General features: G+C 39.7%; 1 protein-coding gene across 1 annotated transcript in view; it reads right to left on the reverse strand.

Moving 5' to 3' along the window:
- Positions 1-3,282: 3,282 nt before the first annotated feature.
- Positions 3,283-18,916, reverse strand: part of RCBTB1 (RCC1 and BTB domain containing protein 1) — a gene marked incomplete at its 5' end in the record, with an annotated part of 32,164 nt that continues 16,530 nt past the window's right edge. The window contains 7 exons of the mRNA XM_079721583.1: positions 3,283-3,483; positions 9,160-9,290; positions 10,310-10,461; positions 12,847-12,973; positions 16,761-16,951; positions 17,972-18,114; positions 18,620-18,727. Of these exons, the coding sequence (XP_079577709.1) occupies positions 3,343-3,483; positions 9,160-9,290; positions 10,310-10,461; positions 12,847-12,973; positions 16,761-16,951; positions 17,972-18,114; positions 18,620-18,727 (993 nt within the window). The 3' untranslated portion in view covers positions 3,283-3,342. The remainder of the gene's footprint in view (positions 3,484-9,159; positions 9,291-10,309; positions 10,462-12,846; positions 12,974-16,760; positions 16,952-17,971; positions 18,115-18,619; positions 18,728-18,916) is intronic.

Below are 18,916 nucleotides of genomic sequence, written 5' to 3' on the forward strand. Positions count from 1 at the left end.
CCCTCTGTCCACCACTTTACTTTCAAATTTCACCATTCATGGTGGTAACTCAGCACAAGGGAGCAACATGTATTTGTCATCAAGTGGCAAATAAAAACAGACCTGGATTTTTACTTTAGCAGTGTCACTGCTGAAAAAAATTATTTAATATGAGACTAATTCTGCCTACTTTATGGTACAAAATGTGGGCACTAAAAAAGAAAATGCATGTGAAGCACAGGGCACAAAATGCCTGGCATTGTGGGAAATAAATGTTCTCATCCACACCACACACAGAAACACATGCCCTCCCCTTGCCAACATTTCCGCCTGAGAGGCCCTGGTTTATTTTCCCATTCTAACCAAACAAACTTGCTTATGGTAAAGTTCTGGAAGGCTCATTATTCCCCACCTCTAAGCCTTTGCTTGGGCCACTTACCGTTGTTTTGGAAATGAGCTAAAAGGACATTTGTGTTGCCCCCTATGCTGCACAAACACGACCTTCAGAACAGTTGCTTCTCATACTAACCCTATTGGGTTTCCTCTCAATGACTTGCGAAAAGCTGTTTATAAATGTTATTATGTTGTTAATTCCTAAACCTCTCTCCTCTCTCCCAATAATTTTTACATTCCTTGAGGAGAGGGACCATGTTTCTCCCTTCATTTATAAGTCCCCAAAAGGATCCAGATACGTTTTTCTACTGTGATAGTTCAATTGTAGTATCTTTCAGCAGGAATAAAACCAAAGCATATCTTCTGGGGTGGGGAGGGTAGTTGAGAAACAGCATGTTCATGGTGGTACCTGTTTTTAGGCTGATACCCAAGAATCACAGTACTGGTTTTTTTTAAACTGGCAAAATACACATTACCATGTTAACCATGCTTAAGTGTACAGTTCAGTGGCGTTAAGTCCATTCACATTGTTGTGTATCATCCACGCACAGAAGTCTTTCCATCTTGCGAAACTGAAACTCTGTACCTATTAAACAATAACCCCTCATACCCTTTCTCCCAGTCCCTGCCAACCACCATTCTACTTCCTATGAATCTGACTACTCCAGGGACCTCATGTAAATGGAATCATACAGTACTTGTCCTTTTGTGGCTGGCTTATTTCACTTAGCATAATGTCCTCAAGGTTCATCCAAGCTGCAGCATGTGTCAGAATTTCCTTCCCTTTTAAGGCTGCATATTATTGATTTTTGAGAGGGAAAAAAATGACTCTACATGCTATTTTAACAGATTGCTTTATTTATTAATATGTCACTCTAAACATTACATAAATACAACCTATATAACTAGTGTATCAAACCTTGTTCCAGTAGGAAGTTCAAGAATACACTTTAGGGCTATTTGAAGAAATACCAATACTTTGGCTTTCATTATTATATCAGATGAAAAAAAAACAATTCAAAGAATAGTTTTCATCTCCTGCTATGATTAACAACAAAACCAAGTAGAAAAATAAGAGAGCATATTTAAAAAAACAACAACACAAGATACTCAAGTACTTTCTGAGAGACTTTTTTCTGTTCTCTTCACTGAAAATATACTCATACAAATTACTCAGTAATCTAATATGAGAAGTGGTTCTTCACCTATTGGGAACTCAGTAAATATTTTCTTAGTGAATGAACTATCTATGGAAATGGATCTACGTTAATTTGTGCTTTTTTAAAGTTTTTTTTCAAGTAAGAGCAATAGTAAACTTACTGAAGTTCTTGTTTTGTCCACATCATAAGCCTATAGACAGTGATTGTTAGAAACACTACCCATCATAGCTAATAATCAAATTAATGTACATTTATCAACCTAGTAAGAAAATTCTATTATGTTGCAGAACTAATTCTAACCTAATAACTCACTGGGCTTCGATCACTTGCAACATGGTCAGGAAAAGGGGGCTGGGACTTCCGGGTTTGTGTTTATTTCACCTATCAAAGAATTCCCATCTTTGGGCTCTCACCCACCAACATACACTTAGAAACATTGCTAGAAACAGTAGCTGCAGCATCTCTTCACCCTCTTGTTAATTGGGGTCTGAAAATGGATTCGGTCTCTAAATTCAGATGGAGGACCTTCCAAACATGAAACAGTTCACTAAAGGAGCTCCCACAAATGGAAATGAGTCCGTGGGCCAGAGAGCAGAACACAGCTTTGTTCTTGAAGCAAGCTCAACGGGCACACAGGATAAAACTCAGAGTTGAACACTCTTACTTCCCAAAGTCACATTTCATAACCAGACCAAAAACAACGCCCTCATAATTTAGATCCTTTTTCAAAGTTACCTAACACAATTAAAAGGAAAGGAAAATCAAATGTGAAAGCTGGTGACATTTCAAGTAAGCAAAATGTGTGACAGCATTTGGCATAGATAAAAATCGATAAAAACAAATTCTATTAAGTCCTGTAAGAAACTTGGTTTTAAGAACCACTGATTTGAGTCAGACGTAGCAGATCTGATGATTCAGCAACCACAATTCAGGAAGGCAAGAGTACACTGAATATGTCACTATTTTCCTCTTATATGATTAGCATTTACAGGAGAAAAGGTGGGAGGATTTCAATTTGGGTTCTCAAATTTAACCTTAATAAAAACGCTGTTAGTAGGGGAGACTCTGAGTTATAAAATATCCGCTTTCACCCAAACGAAGTTTCTTTCATTATCAAGTTTTCGCAGATAGTTCTACGTTACTACTCTTTATGTACTTAAGTCTTAAGAGAAACCCTGACTAACCTAGAAATCCATCTTCACATAATTATCATTTCAATAGGCTTATATTAAATTGAATATTATTTTGAAATTTAAAAAGTCATCAATAATGCAAATACACAAACAAAAGCCTCAGACAATCTTAACTATTCCTTCACAGTGAGGCTACTGAACTAACAACTAATGCAGCCCTTCAACAAGCCCCCAAGTCAGCATCTGTCATTCCCAGCGGGGCCTCTACATCTCTCACAGTTGGCACCCTATCCCAACCCCTGGCGTCAAAAGGGTTGTTGATATGCAAGCCAGGAGACGTGCCGCAAAGCCCCCTTTCCAACTTCAGGAGTTCCTCTAATCAAAACCAAACCAAACAAAAAACAAACAACCAGCTAGACTTTCACCCTTTTACAATGTCCCAGCCAAACGTTAAGGTCACATTTAAAATATACACATCTGGAAATAAGGGTTGTTTCAAATGGGTTCAGGAAAAGCCGTACACCCTTCCTGTATCCTTACACAGAGAACTGTACCTCCATGTGAGCAAAACAACCTGATGGGCTCTTTTACCTGAAGAATTACATCACCCATAGAGCACAAACGACACACCATCACCAGCCCCAGAGCACTCACACAAAACCCAGCAGTCTTGGGCTTCAGTTCTTAAAGGCTCCACATTTACTGGCTTTAGCAATGAATTCCTTTAGCAGAGGGCCATCCATTTGCCAAAATGCTGCAGTCTGTGTAACTTCTGTCAAATGATTGATGCAAAACTTAAAGCAGAATTCTTCTAAATCCTGGACACACACAACAAAAATAAAAACAAGAAGAGGCCTTTTTTAATTAACTTTGAATTACTTCTCTCCAGCTCCCTCACCCTCCCCCAGAAGAGACTTGAGGCCAGAAACCTCAAACTAGGCAAACAAGTGACCACAGGTACATGTCAGAAAAATACAAACTATTTACTCACCACACAGTAAAAGCAATGGTTCCCCTACTCAAGTCTGACTCTTCAAAACACACACACACACACACACACACACACACACACACACACACACAAACAGTGGTGGGGTGATTTCCTCATGGTTATCACATAGTCTAGTCACTCAGAGACATGGTTTTAAAAAGCTGAAAGCAACTTTTATCCATATCATATGTTTTACCACATTCAAGAAGTCAGAGAAAAGAATTAAGATGTGGGTCATTTGGTCCAAGGAAGAGAAGACTTTAAGAAACAGAAAAGTGATGAAGAGAAATGGTCAACCTAAAGTGACACATTAAAAATAAAACTTCCAAAGACCTTAAATTCACTTTCATGCTCTCCTATATAAAAATGCCTTCGTTTTTAAAGCCACAAAGAATAACATACTACAACTTCCACCACGCTAATTTCTCGGATAGTCAATCCACAAAAGAATAGTCATAGAGACTTGACTTTTCAGTTAGACAAATGGAAGTTACCAACTACCAACGTTCAGAAGGAGAGTAACATACACAAGTGGCAAACCAGAACAATTTAAAAATCTATTTCTGGGCTTCCCTGGTGACGCAGTGGTTAAGAATCCGCCTGTCAATGCAGGGGACACGGGTTCAAGCCCTGGTCCGGGAAGATCCCACATGCCGCGTAGCAACTAAGCCCATGCACCACAACTACTGAGCCCGCGTGCCTAGAGGCCATGAGCCACAACTACTGAGCCCGTGTGCCACAACTACTGAAGCCTGCGCGCCTAGAGCCCATGCTCCACAATAACGGAAGCCACCACAATGAGAAGCCCGCACACCACAACGAAGAGTAGCCCCTGCTCACTGCAACTAGAGAAAGCCCGCACACACAACGAAGACCCAACACAGCCAAAAATAAATAAATAAAATAAATTTTTAAAAAAAGATCTATTTTTACCTATGCTAAGACATGCTTTCATCTCCAGCAAAACTCTACTATATTGTTGTTTGTCCCTTCAAGCATTGGAACAGGGGCTTCCCTGATGGCGCAGTGGTTAAGAATCTGCCTGCCAATGCAGGGGACACAGGTTCGAGCCCTGGTCTGGGAAGATCCCACATGCCGCGGAGCAACTAAGCCCATGAGCCACACTACATTACCTTGAGTAAAAATTTTAAGAACTTTTTTATATAGTACAGGTATACAAATGGTGCTTCTAATTACAGATCAGTTCATATACCTATGAAAATAGTTTTATCAACTGCCTTCCCTTCCCCTCCAATTAGTTTGGAAAGATTTCTCAGTACAGTTGATACTTGAAAAACACAGGGGTTAATCCAAGTATAATTAATAGTTGGCCCTCCACAATCGCAGGTTCAACCAACCGTGGATCGTGTAGTACTGTAGTATTTACTATTGAAAAATATCCACATATAAGTGGATCTGTGCAATTCAAACCTGTGTTGATCAAGGGTCAACTGTATTCAACAAATGTTTTAACAGTTTCAAGAATACTGAAAATAATCTAAATCTGGGTTGTTTAAATAACTAATTGCACCTTGGATAAGGCAGAACTTGGGAAAAGGAAGCACTGAACACACTTGAAGAGAGAAACTGGAATTTGCACATTCATTTGCCTGAACCAGAGAGTGGCACAGCCAAGCACATTCACTTTGCAACCTGAGCCAGTGTGCTATTGATGTTGACATGTGGATTGGATAAACACCCTTCTGATAATTCTTAAATACTATAAAAACCTACATGATCTGTTCACCTCATGCTGCAAACAATCAGATCTTCAATTACCTAGAAGAAAATGCAACTCTTACCCAACTAGTAAGTCAACTATAACAGGACTGCTGAGCTTAAAAAAAAAAAAATTTCTAAGAAGGATGAGAAGGAGCACTTGACTAGTAGATGAAAAAAGTTCCTAAGAGTCTTCTCAAGGCCATGGAATAAGAAAGTGGGGAAGGGTGTAAAATCAAGGAGTCCAATATGGTATTCTTGGTGTTTTAGAAACCAAAGTCCATGTTTATGACATTCTGTGGTGAAATTATTGTAAAGTGGTTCTGGGGCAAATCAGATATCAGATTTGTTATAATTAGTAAGGAAGATCAAAATAAAATATTGCTATTCTAAATTTATAAATTTGCTCCAAATCTTTAAGCATTTAAATTAAATTATTCTAATCACTATACACACTCTGAAAATAAGTTGTTTTTCCTTTCCACAGATTTTCTTTAGAAACAAAACACAGAGAATTGATGGTCTTAATATCCACATTTTAAAAATGCTAATGCAGCCTTCAACGGAGTTCTTATCCAGCCTTAAAATCTAAAATACATGAGAGTGCTAAGACTTCCTGTGGAAGGACACTTGGCCAGGGTGAGACCTCTGTGTCACAGGCCACCCTTGAGACACATTTCAGATGGCAGATACCGAGAACCACACCTAACTGTCCAAACGTGTTGTTAAAATAATTAGATAACAAAACCCAAACACTATAGTCTCGAATTCACTTGATAGTATAGTTGACCCTTGAACAACGCAGGTTTGAATTGCGTGGGTCCACTTACCCAGGATATTTTTCAATAGTACATACTACAGCACTACAGGATCTAAGTTTGGTTGAATCCGCAGATGCGGACGAACCAGGGATATGGAGGGCCGACTATAAGTTATATGTGATTAACCCCTGCATTGTTCAAGGGTCAACTGTATATCAAGTACAAAATATTCCACATCAAAGTAGGTTTTGATTTTGTTTTTTAGAATGTTTTTAAGTGTCTCACTATACTGGAAAAAAATTTTAAAGGTGCCTTCTCTCACTACCCAAAAAGTATTTTACAGTCTACTGATCACAAAAAACTTTTAATTTAACCCTTTGAAAAAAGCAATAAATGCTGACCATCTGGCTTTAGCACGAAGTTTTCCAATACTCATATCCCAAATCAATTTTGGAATTAGATTCCTGGCTCATATTTATTGCTTCCCACCAGAAGCAAAATTTTAAGACATAGCTGCTCAGAAAGTAGGATTTTCTGGAAAGTTCTCTACTCTGGTTAAACAAAAAAAAATTCCCCAACTGTTTCTTCTAATGTTCAAATAGACACAGAAAACAAAAATCTCCTGAAAAGAAACAGTATAAATAGAAGCATTTCAAAATGTTTATAATGTGATCAGAACTATCACGAGACAATGTTTTATACGCATTTTCTCCCTTGATGTCGATACTTATTCAGGTTTGTACTAGAGGAATATTTAAGTGCTCCTCCAAGTCCTTCTTTACTTTATAAAAACGTGCAGAAAGTTTGACAATGCATTCATAATGCAAGGGTTCCACAACAACTAGCTTACTTTTTAAAATCTCCACAACTACTGAGTCAATACATTTTTGCTCTTTTTATGTATGTCCATTTGCTTCAAAATTCTCTTGTCAAAAGGAGGCATGGAGGAACCACAGTAATTTTTATAGCAAAGAGAAGAAACATGAGAGGCAGGTAGTCTCCATCCTCCCAGCATTTCAACCAACAGAGTGAAGGGAAAGTCAAGTAGGGTCCCCAAGTTCAATGCCTGAAAACAACGGATTTTGCAGCTAATTTCCAATCTGTCTTAGGAGCAGCTTCCCATCAACTAATAGATGTAGTAAGTGGGTTTTATTTTTATATTCTAGAGACTTCATTTATTTACTTTCTACATTCTACAGTATTAAGGAAATAAAACGTAAAGCTACATTAGTCGATTACGTAACTCCCAACACAATCAAAACCATACTACCTAGAAAGAAGGCTTTTTGCCTTCTATTTTCTTATTTTTCTACAGTGAATGTGTAATATTTGCGGGGTTGTGAGTTGTTGTTTGTTTGTTTTTACATTTTTTTAAAAAAGCAGAACTTCATGGTGAGGTGTTTCAAATATTACACATTCATTGGTTCATTTAACTCAACATACATTTCTGAGTGCCAACTATATGCCCGCACTGTGACAGACTCTGGGGAAGCACATGCATTTGTCGTCTCAAACAAGGGACAGCTTTTAATGTATCTATACTTGATATCAGAAAAGTGAAAACTAGTGAAGGAAATGATCAACCAGCCTGGGTAGAAGTGGAATAAGGCATTTTCTATAAACTTTTTGGGGTAGATTTTAGCTGAAAGTGAGAAAGAAATTTCCAGCAACTTGAGCCGAGATATCTGCCTCTGCCTAGGTGGTTCTGACTGGTTTTGGTCAGCAAGATGCTAATCCAAAGAATATGGAACTCATCAGCACTGAGGAGGAGTATGGTGAGACACAGAAGATTCTAAAGTCAATCACCAAATGGACAGAAAAGCCATGGACCAATTTAAAATTACATCATTGGGCAGAAATAAAATCTAAAGAAATAGCATTGCTAATAAAGATGTTCACGATGACAAAGCAAGGGTAGGAAAAAAACTATGTTTCCATTTCCCATTAGACATGATTGACTTTGATCATCATTCCATCTGTTGAAAAGGTCACAGAGAAAATCAGCTATACCTGATCCCCAAATGTGACAAAGATGAAGTCTATCCACCACATCTCCAAGGCCACAGCTGCAGATCTTTGCAGGTGTCTGGTAAATTCCCTGATACCAGGTAATCTGCCTCATCATATGATGACAAAATACCTATAAGAAAGACTAATTGTGCCATTTAGGGTGCACACCTTAGCTAGACATCTGTAACTCCAAAACTCTTGCTCTTTGACTTTTATTCTCCATGAATATGTAAAACCAACCATACCAGCCTTTAGTTCACTAATTATCCTTCATGTATCCTTCACGTGGTACAATCTTCATTCAGTTCAACAAACATTTATCATGTGCCAGGCACAAGGCACACAGATGGATAAGATACAGTTCCTGCTCAGAGGGAGCTTACAATCTGATGATATCATGGCTCTTAACTTAAAGAAAATGTACATAAATGTCTAAAACACAAGACTCCCAAAAGCCCATTCATTCAGAGACTCTCTAGAGATCCATCAATCAATCCAATATAAAAAGCAAACAAACAAAAAGGAGTCCAGAGCAAGCTCTTCACCCATGAATAACTGTGAGTGATAATTAGACGATGATAGAATTTCAGAGCATACACAGCTATAAATCACAGGGCAGCCTTGGTTTACGACAGAGGAGAGCTGGGGAGACAGCAAAGTGGATCTTGAGAAAAATATATTAAGCTGACCTGGAGAAATACTTGAAACTAAAATATGCTGTTTGTTAGTCCCATTAGGTATGGCACTTTATAGTCCAACCTGCAGTATAGCTGCTGGGACTTCAGTTAGCTTCCTATCTTAGGTAAAAATATAAGTAGAGAAACAACCATTTTTGAAACTATGAACAGAGAATAAAGCAAGCCAGATTTCATTTTTTAGGGGTCAGTCAGTTCAATGATTCCCTACATAGAAGTGAAGTTACTCATCATGCTTCTTGTCTCATACAAAAAAGGAGAAACGTGCTCACGGGGTGTTAAGGGCAGTTTGTGTTTCTGCTTATTATCTTATGTTACCTCTGCATCATATCTGACCGCGGCAGAGAACAATGAAAAGGCATTCTCCACAGTGATTCCTCGCTTGATAATGTGCTGACAAAGTTTCTTCAGTCTGTTTTCACAGTAAGACGTCGCCAAATCCAAAAGACCTAAAAGTAAAATGTGGAAAGCTTAATTGAGGTTACAATAATTTCCAATAATTTATAAATATATATATTTCATTTTGGTGAAGAGTTGTGTAGATAAATCAGCAGAAGCTTCTTAGGGAATAACACTCTGAATTTTATTAAATAAATTCTCTTTTTCAGTCCATCCCTTCCCCACCTCCCAAACATACCTCTCCTATACTCACTTTATACAATTTCTTTTGTAGTACAAAGGAAGGGGAAAAAACTGAATTTTCCCCCTCATTTTGTTTCCAAAATGATAAGCTAAATCCATTAGCAACTTATACTTCAGTATTAAAAAAGTAAAATAAGACTACAGTCATATATGGTGTCCATAATTATTAACCATTATCTATACAATACTATCTTTAAAAAATTTTTTATTTAAGTACAGTTGATTTACAATCTTGTGTTAATTTCTGCTGTACAGCAAAGTGACTCAGTTATACACAGGTATACATTCTTTTTTATATTCTTTTCCATTATGGTTTATCCCAGGATACTGAATATAGTTCCCTGTGCTATACAGTAGGACCTTGTTGTTTAACCATTCTATACGTAATAGTTTGCATCTACTAACCCCAAACTCTGAGTCCATCCCTCTCCCAAATACAGTACTATTTTTTTTTTTTTTTTTTTTTTTTTTTTTTTTTCTGTACGTGGGCCTCTCACTGCTGTGGCCTCTCCCGTTGCGGAGCACAGGCTCCGGACACACACAGGCTCCGCGGCCATGGCTCGCGGGCCCAGCCGCTCCGCGGCATGTGGGATCCTCCGGGATCGGGGCACGAACCCGTGTCCCCTGCATCGGCAGGCGGACTCTCAACCACTGCGCCACCAGGGAAGCCCTACAGTACTATTTTTTAAAGGCATTTACTTCAAATCTTTCTTAAAAACCATGTAAAAACCAATAAATCTGAAACTTTTTACATTTCAGTACTATAAGAATACAGGGAGTTATATTTTTGACCCTGTGCCCTGGCCAGTCCCAACGTGGCTGGTACCTATAGCATCTTCAGGCGGCAGATCCACTGTATCTGTGTAGAGGTACTGGAGAAAGGCACGGTACACTGCGTAGGAAAACTGGTCTATTTCTATCACCTCCTTCATGTCCTCATTCCAATAAGACTGGAACATGGATCTAAAGTGCTCACACCTAAAATGGAACAGCAAAAGTTACCTAATTAAGCTGATGAAATCAGGGATAAACAAATATTACAGGTATGCTTAACTACTACTATTTGAGTAGTATTGGGTTGGCCAAAAAGTTCGTTCGGGTTTTTCCGTAAGATGTTACGGAAAAACCCAAATGAACTTTTTGGCCAACCAGATACATTCATCCCATGACCAAGAACCCAAACGTATTCCGCAGGCAAGGGCTTTTACATTCACCTTTTACGTACACTCACTTTCATTTTTTATACTGCTATTAAATAGTAAGAATTATACATGGAGCCTAGAAGTACCTACCACTTCAACAGTACCACTGTTTGCATCTGATAGACCCCATTCAGATCAAGTTTTTCTGCATGCTTTTTTAAAAAAAATGTTGTATAGAAGGGCATTTTAAACAATGAAATTAAAAGAAATTCAGAAATGAGTGTTCAAACTTTTGATATATGTCATTCAAATGATTCATTTTTTGTGTGTCATGTAATTAGCAAATTCTTAAAACTGTTTTAAATGTTAACTGAATTATATATATATATATATATATATTTTTTTTTTTTTTTTTTTTTTTTCTTGCGGTACGCGGGCTTCTCACTGCTGTGGCCTCTCCCGTTGCGGAGCACAGGCTCCGGACGCGCAGGCTCAGCAGCCATGGCTCACGGGCCTAGCCACTCCGCGGCATGTGGGATCTTCCCTGACTGGGGCACGAACCCGTGTCCCTTGCATCGGCAGGCGGATTCTCAACCACTGCGCCACCAGGGAGGCCCTTGAATTATATTTAAGAGGATTTTTTTTCCATTACCTTACATGACAATTTTCCTTCTTTTCTGACTCATCTTCAAAACAGCCACCACCCCTATTTTGTTCCTTTGCTCTGACCTGATCCCTTCCCTCTCCTCCCAAGCCGGTTACCAATTTATTTATAAAACACATTCACTAGAATAGTCACATATTTCAAGAAAACCTAAATAGGTCTTTTTGTATTGTATTTCATACACAAATCCACCTATATGAGGAACTGATTTCTTTCTATTTGTTTATTTATTATTTTGGCTGCATTGGGTCTTCATTGCTGCACGCGGGCTTTGTCTAGTTGCAGCGAGCGGGGGCTACTCTTCGTTGAGGTGTGCTGGCTTCTCATTGTGGTGGCTTCTCGTTTCAGAGCACGGGCTCTAGGTGCGCGGGCTTCAGTAGCTGTGGCATGCGGGCTCAGCAGCTGTGGGTCACAAGCTCTAGAGCACAGGCTCAGTAGCTGTAGCGCGTGGGCTTAGTTGCTCCGCAGCATGTGGGATCTTCCCAGACCAGGTATCGAACCTGTGTCCCCTGCATTAGCAGGCAGATTCTTAACTACTGTGCCACTAGGGAAGTCCCTATGAGGAACTGATTTCTGAATATTCAGTTTTCTTCAAGTATAACATACTTTACAATTTTTTAAAAATCACCTTTTCAAATCCTTTTAAAATGAGTTACACTATAAACACAAAAATACTTTCAATATCAGAATATTCAGAATACTAAAAGAATGGCTCCACTTACAAAGGAACTTACCTCATCTGGGAAGTAAAAAGATGCAGTTGTCTAAGCAAGAACTAATAGATGAAATCGGTCAGAAAACTATACAGGAAAGGAACAGACTGGCTGGCCACAGGTTCACAGATAGAAACATTTCCCATTCACCTTTTCAGTTAATACTTGGGTGCAGATACTTACTCCCTTAAAGTAATGAATGACATAGCTTTTCAGTTCCTTAAAACTTGTTATTTTGTAAATAAATATTTAACTATATTTTCAAAAAAGACTTGTAAGTGGCTAGTTTAACTCTCAATGGTCTGATTTTAGGTGCCTTTTTCTCTGTAATGGCAGCCTCAGTGAGCAATGGTCCAGGTACTAATAAATACAAAGTTCCCTCACATTTATTCAAAGAACTCCTGCCATTTACTATATTTAAAAACATTTCTTTAATTGGGAATTAGATGTCTCTCAGGGCTAGGAAGTCCAGTATTCCTAAGAGTTTTCTGCTTATGGAAAATGAATCTTTAATTAAGAGTAAAAAAAGATATATAGGCTTTTCACTGATAATCTTTTCTTAAACCTTATATACAAATTTTTTGATCAAAATAAGTATTCACGATCTCCTTCATTTGAAAAACAATACCACATTACACTTTTTCTAAAAGGCACATGAGTGCACACACACACAAACACACACACACAACATGCAAAACTCTTCATAATGAATGGATTGAGTTGTGCCATTTCTCTCTACTACCAAGATTATTTCTTATTAGTCCCCATTTTGTGGAATAACAAAGAAATGGAGATTGTAGAAGAAAGTAAGGTTATTGATGACTCTAAACTCATGCGAAAATACCTGATTTTCAAAACAGCTTTATGGACATGAATATATTTCCCATCAATTCGAAACTTCAGATCGGCAGTTTCCGGACTGTCAAATTCTTTCTTCAGTGACTCTGCAACTGTTAAAAAGTCTTCATGCTCTGAAGGAAACGAGCACATTAATACAGGAAGCTCAGGAAACATGTTCAAGCTTTGAAAGACTTCAGAAAGATAATGATTAGCATGATGGATAATTCCATTAGATATTTTTCAGAAGAGTTCAGACCTTACTCAACAAATCAATTTCACAGTATTAAATTAAAATCAATGTCACAGAAATTAAATTAAATTTCACAGGCTAATGGGGAAACAAAAAATCAGGGACCCTCACTGGCACTGAATGAAGGTACTATAGACACAGGAGACAGTTTTTGTCGCCCCCTGAGATGAGAAGGTGATTCTCAGCAGCTGCGGTTACCTAAGTGTCCGAAGTGTATAAACATCAGAAAAAAATACATATTTGGAAAGGCCAAATACCAGTCTGACATGCTAAGTTAGACATTAAAAATGTGTATTTTTTTTAAAAAAGAGAAAGTTATAGATCATCATGATTAGGTAACTACTTCTCTCAAAAATTGAGTGGTGCTCTTCTAAGGCTAAGAATTTATCAATTTTCCTCGAAAGAAACTCTAAGGACACCTTTGCTCTGCTTTGGGATAGTTTCAAGGAGTTGGTAAATTTGACTCAAGGAGTCCTAAGGAACAAACTCACCACTTAGGCTAAGAGTTGTGTTCTTTCACAGGGTGACCCTTTTCCCTCGTTATCTGGAATCTAAACGTCCTTCTTAACGCTCAAAATTAATGCAGTACAAGCAATAACCCTTACACACTATCTAAAAGCAGAGCAAATTTACTTAGTAGGAATGTATACTTAGAAAGAACAGCTTTACAAAACCATGATCACACTGCCTGATAGGAAGGTGTAAGTACATGTAATTCTTGTATGTAAGTAGAATTGTGCTATCATGAAGAAAAGTAAAGGCACTTGTACAAACTCATGCAACACTTTCTTGTGCTTTCCATGCGTGAACAAAGGGAAAGAGGTAGAAGAAGGCTAACGGGGAAATTTTTAAAGTCCAGAGACCCCCGGTGGCACTGAATGAAGGTACCATCGATGTAGGAGACAGATTTCCACATCCCCCGAGGTGAGAAGGTGATTCTCAGCAGCTGCTATTACCAGGGCACGTCTTAGAGGAGGGACAACTGCTAAAAACTAGCCTGAAGCTTAACAAAGGAGCTTTCCACGAGCTTTATTATCAGAATCTCCCAAGGAAATATCATTTGCCTAAGCCCTATTCCCTTAACATACATCCTCCCCCTACCCTGACAATGCAGAGCTCTCTTGGCTGTGGAGGAGAAGTGGACAAGCTCTCAAAAACCAGGCTTTCCCTGACCCTGTAACCTGAATCCCCAGTGAATGAAAGAAAGGAAATAACTAAGATGGGCAGAGTCCAAGAGTCTAGATTGCTACCAACCTCCCCACCGAAAAAACAGCTTCTTATCAGTGCCTCAACTCCTGCATCTAGTCCTAAGGGTTGGACCATCTTGGTTTCTGGCAACAAGTATAGTACCTCCCTTCAGAGAAGAAATGTTCTTCATAGGTGTGAATTCATCCTCTGACTTTCTTCCCGACACTCAGCTGAGATCAGAAACTGAGAGGAAACAAACACTTCTGACTTTTGGCGGGTGCAAGAGAAAGAAGTCACCTGGGAGCTATATTCAAGGACTATACTTTTTCCAAACTTAATAACAGAAAATATTAGGATGTTTGGTCTGAAAAGAATGTCTTTTCAGGATTAGGATTTTAAAATGCAAGAACCTGAAGGAAGACTTTTGTTTTTGTTTTTTTTTTGCAGTACGCGAGCCTCTCACTGTTGTGGAGCACAGGCTCCAGACCATGGCTCACGGGCCCAGCCGCTCTGCGGCATGTGGGATCTTCCCGGACCGGGGCACGAACCCGTGTCCCCTGCATCGGCAGGCGGACTCTCAACCACTGCACCACCAGGGATGAGGGAAGCCTTTTATAAACAGGTCCAGGTTAAGCAGTATATGGGACTCTGAGGTGTGTACCGGGTCTATACATAGGTGTTATTACGGCCAAAGAGTCCCATTCTACGAACTAAATTTTCTTTGATCACAGTATTCACTGCAAAAAAAATACTGTATTATAAAGAACCTGGAAAAGTTCCATTTGTTTCACTTTAAGTTGAGCAGCAGTTTCACTTTTCCTAAACATACTCTTGCCCCCATGACCATATAGACTGGTCACCTGATGACAGGACAGCTCCAGCTACCTGACACACCTGAGCATGACACGTTATTACAAGACCTTCAATATCAATTGCTGAGCAATCCAAACCCCGTGTTGTCAACAGCTATATTAATTTTCAAGCACAGGGTATCATGACACTTATTTCCTCTGCATCACAAACAAAAGAATGATTTAGAAGAAATACATTGGCAAAAAGGTAGAAATAAACAAGATATAAAAGAAAAAGAGATTAAAATCATCATGTTAATGGCTACTCAGCTTGATTACATTTTAACATTTTCAATCAACAATGGACCCTTGAAGAAGACAATATTCAGAAAAGGGACAGATTATATAACCAAAGATCAACCTGAATTCCACTATCTTTTTTTTTTGTTTTTAAGGCTGGGCAGTGCGGCATGTGGGATCTTAGTCCCCTGACCAAGGATCGAACCTGGGTCACCTGCAGTGGAAGCTCAGAGTCTTAACCACTGGACTACCAGGGGAAGTCCCCCACTATCCTTTACAATACCTCTGTTTTGATCCCCTCCCAAAAAAACCAGTATTTGAGATTCACTGAAAGAAAAATAGGGAAGGAAATTGGAATTAACAACTCCACAAAGTTAACAAAACCACAAGTTCTTCATTTTTTTTTAAGTTCATTTTTGGTTCATGTTATATTAGATTATGTAATAAATATAACAAAAGCACTTAAGAGCAGGTTCCTCAAACAAATAATTTGTGCATGAACGTTCATAACAGCACTATTCACAATAGCCAAAAGGTGGAAACCATCCAAATGTCCATCAAAAGATAAATGGATAAACAAAATGTGGTCTACATATACAACAGAATACCACTCAGCCATAAAAAGAAAAGACGTACTGATACATACTACAACCTGGATGGGTCTCAAAAGCATTGAGTAAAAGTCAGACACAAAAGGTTGTACATTGTATGATTCCACTTACATGAAACATACAGAACAGGTAATTCCATAGAAACAAAAAGCAAATTGGTAGTTGCCAGTGGTTGGGGGAAAGAAAGAATGGGTACAGTGTGTTCTTTTAGGGTGATGAAAGTGTTTTAGAACTTGATATTAATGATGGTTGCACACCATGGTGAAGGTACTAAATGCCTCTGAATCGTACACTTTAAAAATGGTTAATTTGGGCTTCCCTGGTGGCGCAGTGGTTGAGGGTCCGCCTGCCGATGCAGGGGACGCGGGTTCGTGCCCCAGTCTGGGAAGATCCCACATGCCGTGGAGCGGCTGGGCCCGTGAGCCATGGCTGCTGGGCCTGCACGTCCGGAGCCTGTGCTCCGCAACGGGAGAGGCCACAGCGGTGAGAGGCCCGCATACCGCCCCAAAAAAAAAAAAAAAAAAAGGTTAATTTTATGTACGTGAATTTCACTTCAATTAAACTGAAAACACTGAAGGGGAGAAAATAATAAATCCATATAATATTCCATAACATTTTAATAAATCGTATTATGCAAATCTAATTTGGGGAAAGGTATTAAAGCTAACGGAGGATAAAACGTTTTGAACCTCAAACAGCCCACAGCCAGCGAACGTGCAGGAGCACTGCTCAGCTGGTGAGGTCCTTCACTGGGGGAAGCAGCCCCGAGCTTCCTTACCTATAGACAGGAGGCGCCAGGTGACGGCAGGCGTGGCGAAGCAGGCGAACACATCGTCGGTGGAGGAGAAGTGGGTGAGGTGAGGCAGGGTCACCGACTGGCCCCGGCACTGGCCCCACATGTACACGTGCCCTCCCTGCGTCTTGGCTGCAGACGTGTGGGCAGAGTGGCAGGCCGCAATCTCTATTACCCTGGGAAGTTTTCAGAAAAATGCACGTCACTTCTTTTTCACAGAAGCCCAAGCGTGCCACACAAGGTAAATAAAAAGTTCGTGCTCAGAACACCTCAAAAAGCCCAAGATCCGGGGACTTTAGCTACCAAGTCATGCTGACAAAAGCAAAAGACTAGAGCAAGAGTCCTGTGTGTCTCCCTTCCTGGCTGCCCCACTTCTCATGCTAACCTCATTCTGAGTTAGGATGAATAATGCACACTGTGGAGGGAAACCTGGATAAAGGGAATAGAAACCAAAGTAAATGAGGGAAGTGGACACTGGAAAAAAAATGTCCTGACAGTTCTGGAGGCTTAGACAGTAGCAAAAAATATTGTATTCAATATACCATTTCCTTACAAATACAACTTTGTCTGTCACCCCCTACCAGTGCTCAGAACACTCATTAGGCTGATAGGCACTGGTCCGGGGGGCATGGACTCTGAATGTCCCAATCCAAATGGACATCAAGCCAAACTTACTACATTCTTCGTATGCTTCTTAGGCAGGGTCCCAGAATCAGAAGTCAACATTCTAACACTTAGTGGATAAGACCTTACAATATGGCTGAACAAACATTAAGCATCTATTCCAGTAACACACGTTAAATCAAATCAATATTTAAACAGATAACGTCCTTTCAATGGCAGATTTTATTTGTTTAAAAGTTGTTTTAGTTGGCTCAAAAAGGACAGTTTATACTACGCTTTAAATTTCAACATGGTGACAGACCTCACTTTCCTTCCCTACTAAACAGGCAACAAGAAGCTGCAGGCATTATACCCAGATGCATTAATGCCTACCAATCTCAGGTGGTTATCTGAGAAAGCTGTGTAAGGATCACGTCAACTTCACGTTCATTCTGACTGGTACAACACTCCTTTGTCCAAAATGAGAATGTTAATAAACAGAAGAGCTACAAAGCCAAAGACCACAGCTCCAGCACACACAGTCCCAAGTCCCAACGCACACACAATTCCAAGACATGGTACTGACAAGTTACCTTTCTTTCTCCACCATGATGTGTGCTGGGCTTAGCAGGTTATTTTTATTGCCAGTTCCCAGCTGCCCATACGTGTTAGCTCCCCAGGCATAGAGCAAGCCCTCATCAGTTAGTGCTAGAGTATGTGCATAGCCGCAGACAATCTGCAAGTAAATTTAAATGGTTACCATAAACAGGAGAACAGGAAGGGCAGGGAAAACATCTACTTAAAGATTACAGCCAGCTTCTGCAGAATGCCAATTCATCATCAGGTGTGCACTGACATTCTCTGCAACAGTAAAAAAGCATTAGAAAAGCCTATACCTGAGACTACTGGATATTTTTCCATTAGTTGTTTTTTTTGTTTTTTGTTTTTTACTTATCAAGACCAGTGTGCCAGCACCATGGTCTTGCTTCCCATCATGGGAATTTAGGAAAGATATAATATTAAATGTGGAAGATGAAGGCACAGGGTACTCTTCAAAAAGACTTACTAAAGAGTAAATCTCTGCGAATTCCCTGGCGGTCCAGTGGTTAGGACCCCACACTTCCACTGCAGGAGGCATGGGTTCGATCCCTGGTCGGGGAACTAAGAGCCTGCAAATATTCCGCCAACTCAGAGCAGGGAAGATAGATGGGGACGAGCACCTAAGGGTCCACCATACGTACCTGGTTCACACAAACGTTGTGCAAAGCTGCCACTCTCACAGGGGTCAGCTGATTGCCGTTGTTTCCCAAGCCTAGCTGACCATTGCCGTTGTAGCCCCAGCCGTATACCTTAGACAGAGAAAGGGGGAGAACGGCCTTTTAAAGCTGCTGGTAAGAGGGAAGAGCTAAAAATGCCATCCATCTAAACAAATCAGATACTTTTTTCACTTCCAACACTCACATTCCACTAAATGTGATCCTACAACTGATCTCCAAACAGAAGATGCTTTAGGCGTAGGGATGACAGAATCTGGCAGT

The sequence above is a fragment of the Hyperoodon ampullatus genome (assembly GCF_949752795.1).
Source record: "Hyperoodon ampullatus genome assembly, chromosome: 16".
NCBI classification, from domain to species: Eukaryota; Metazoa; Chordata; class Mammalia; order Artiodactyla; family Ziphiidae; genus Hyperoodon; species Hyperoodon ampullatus.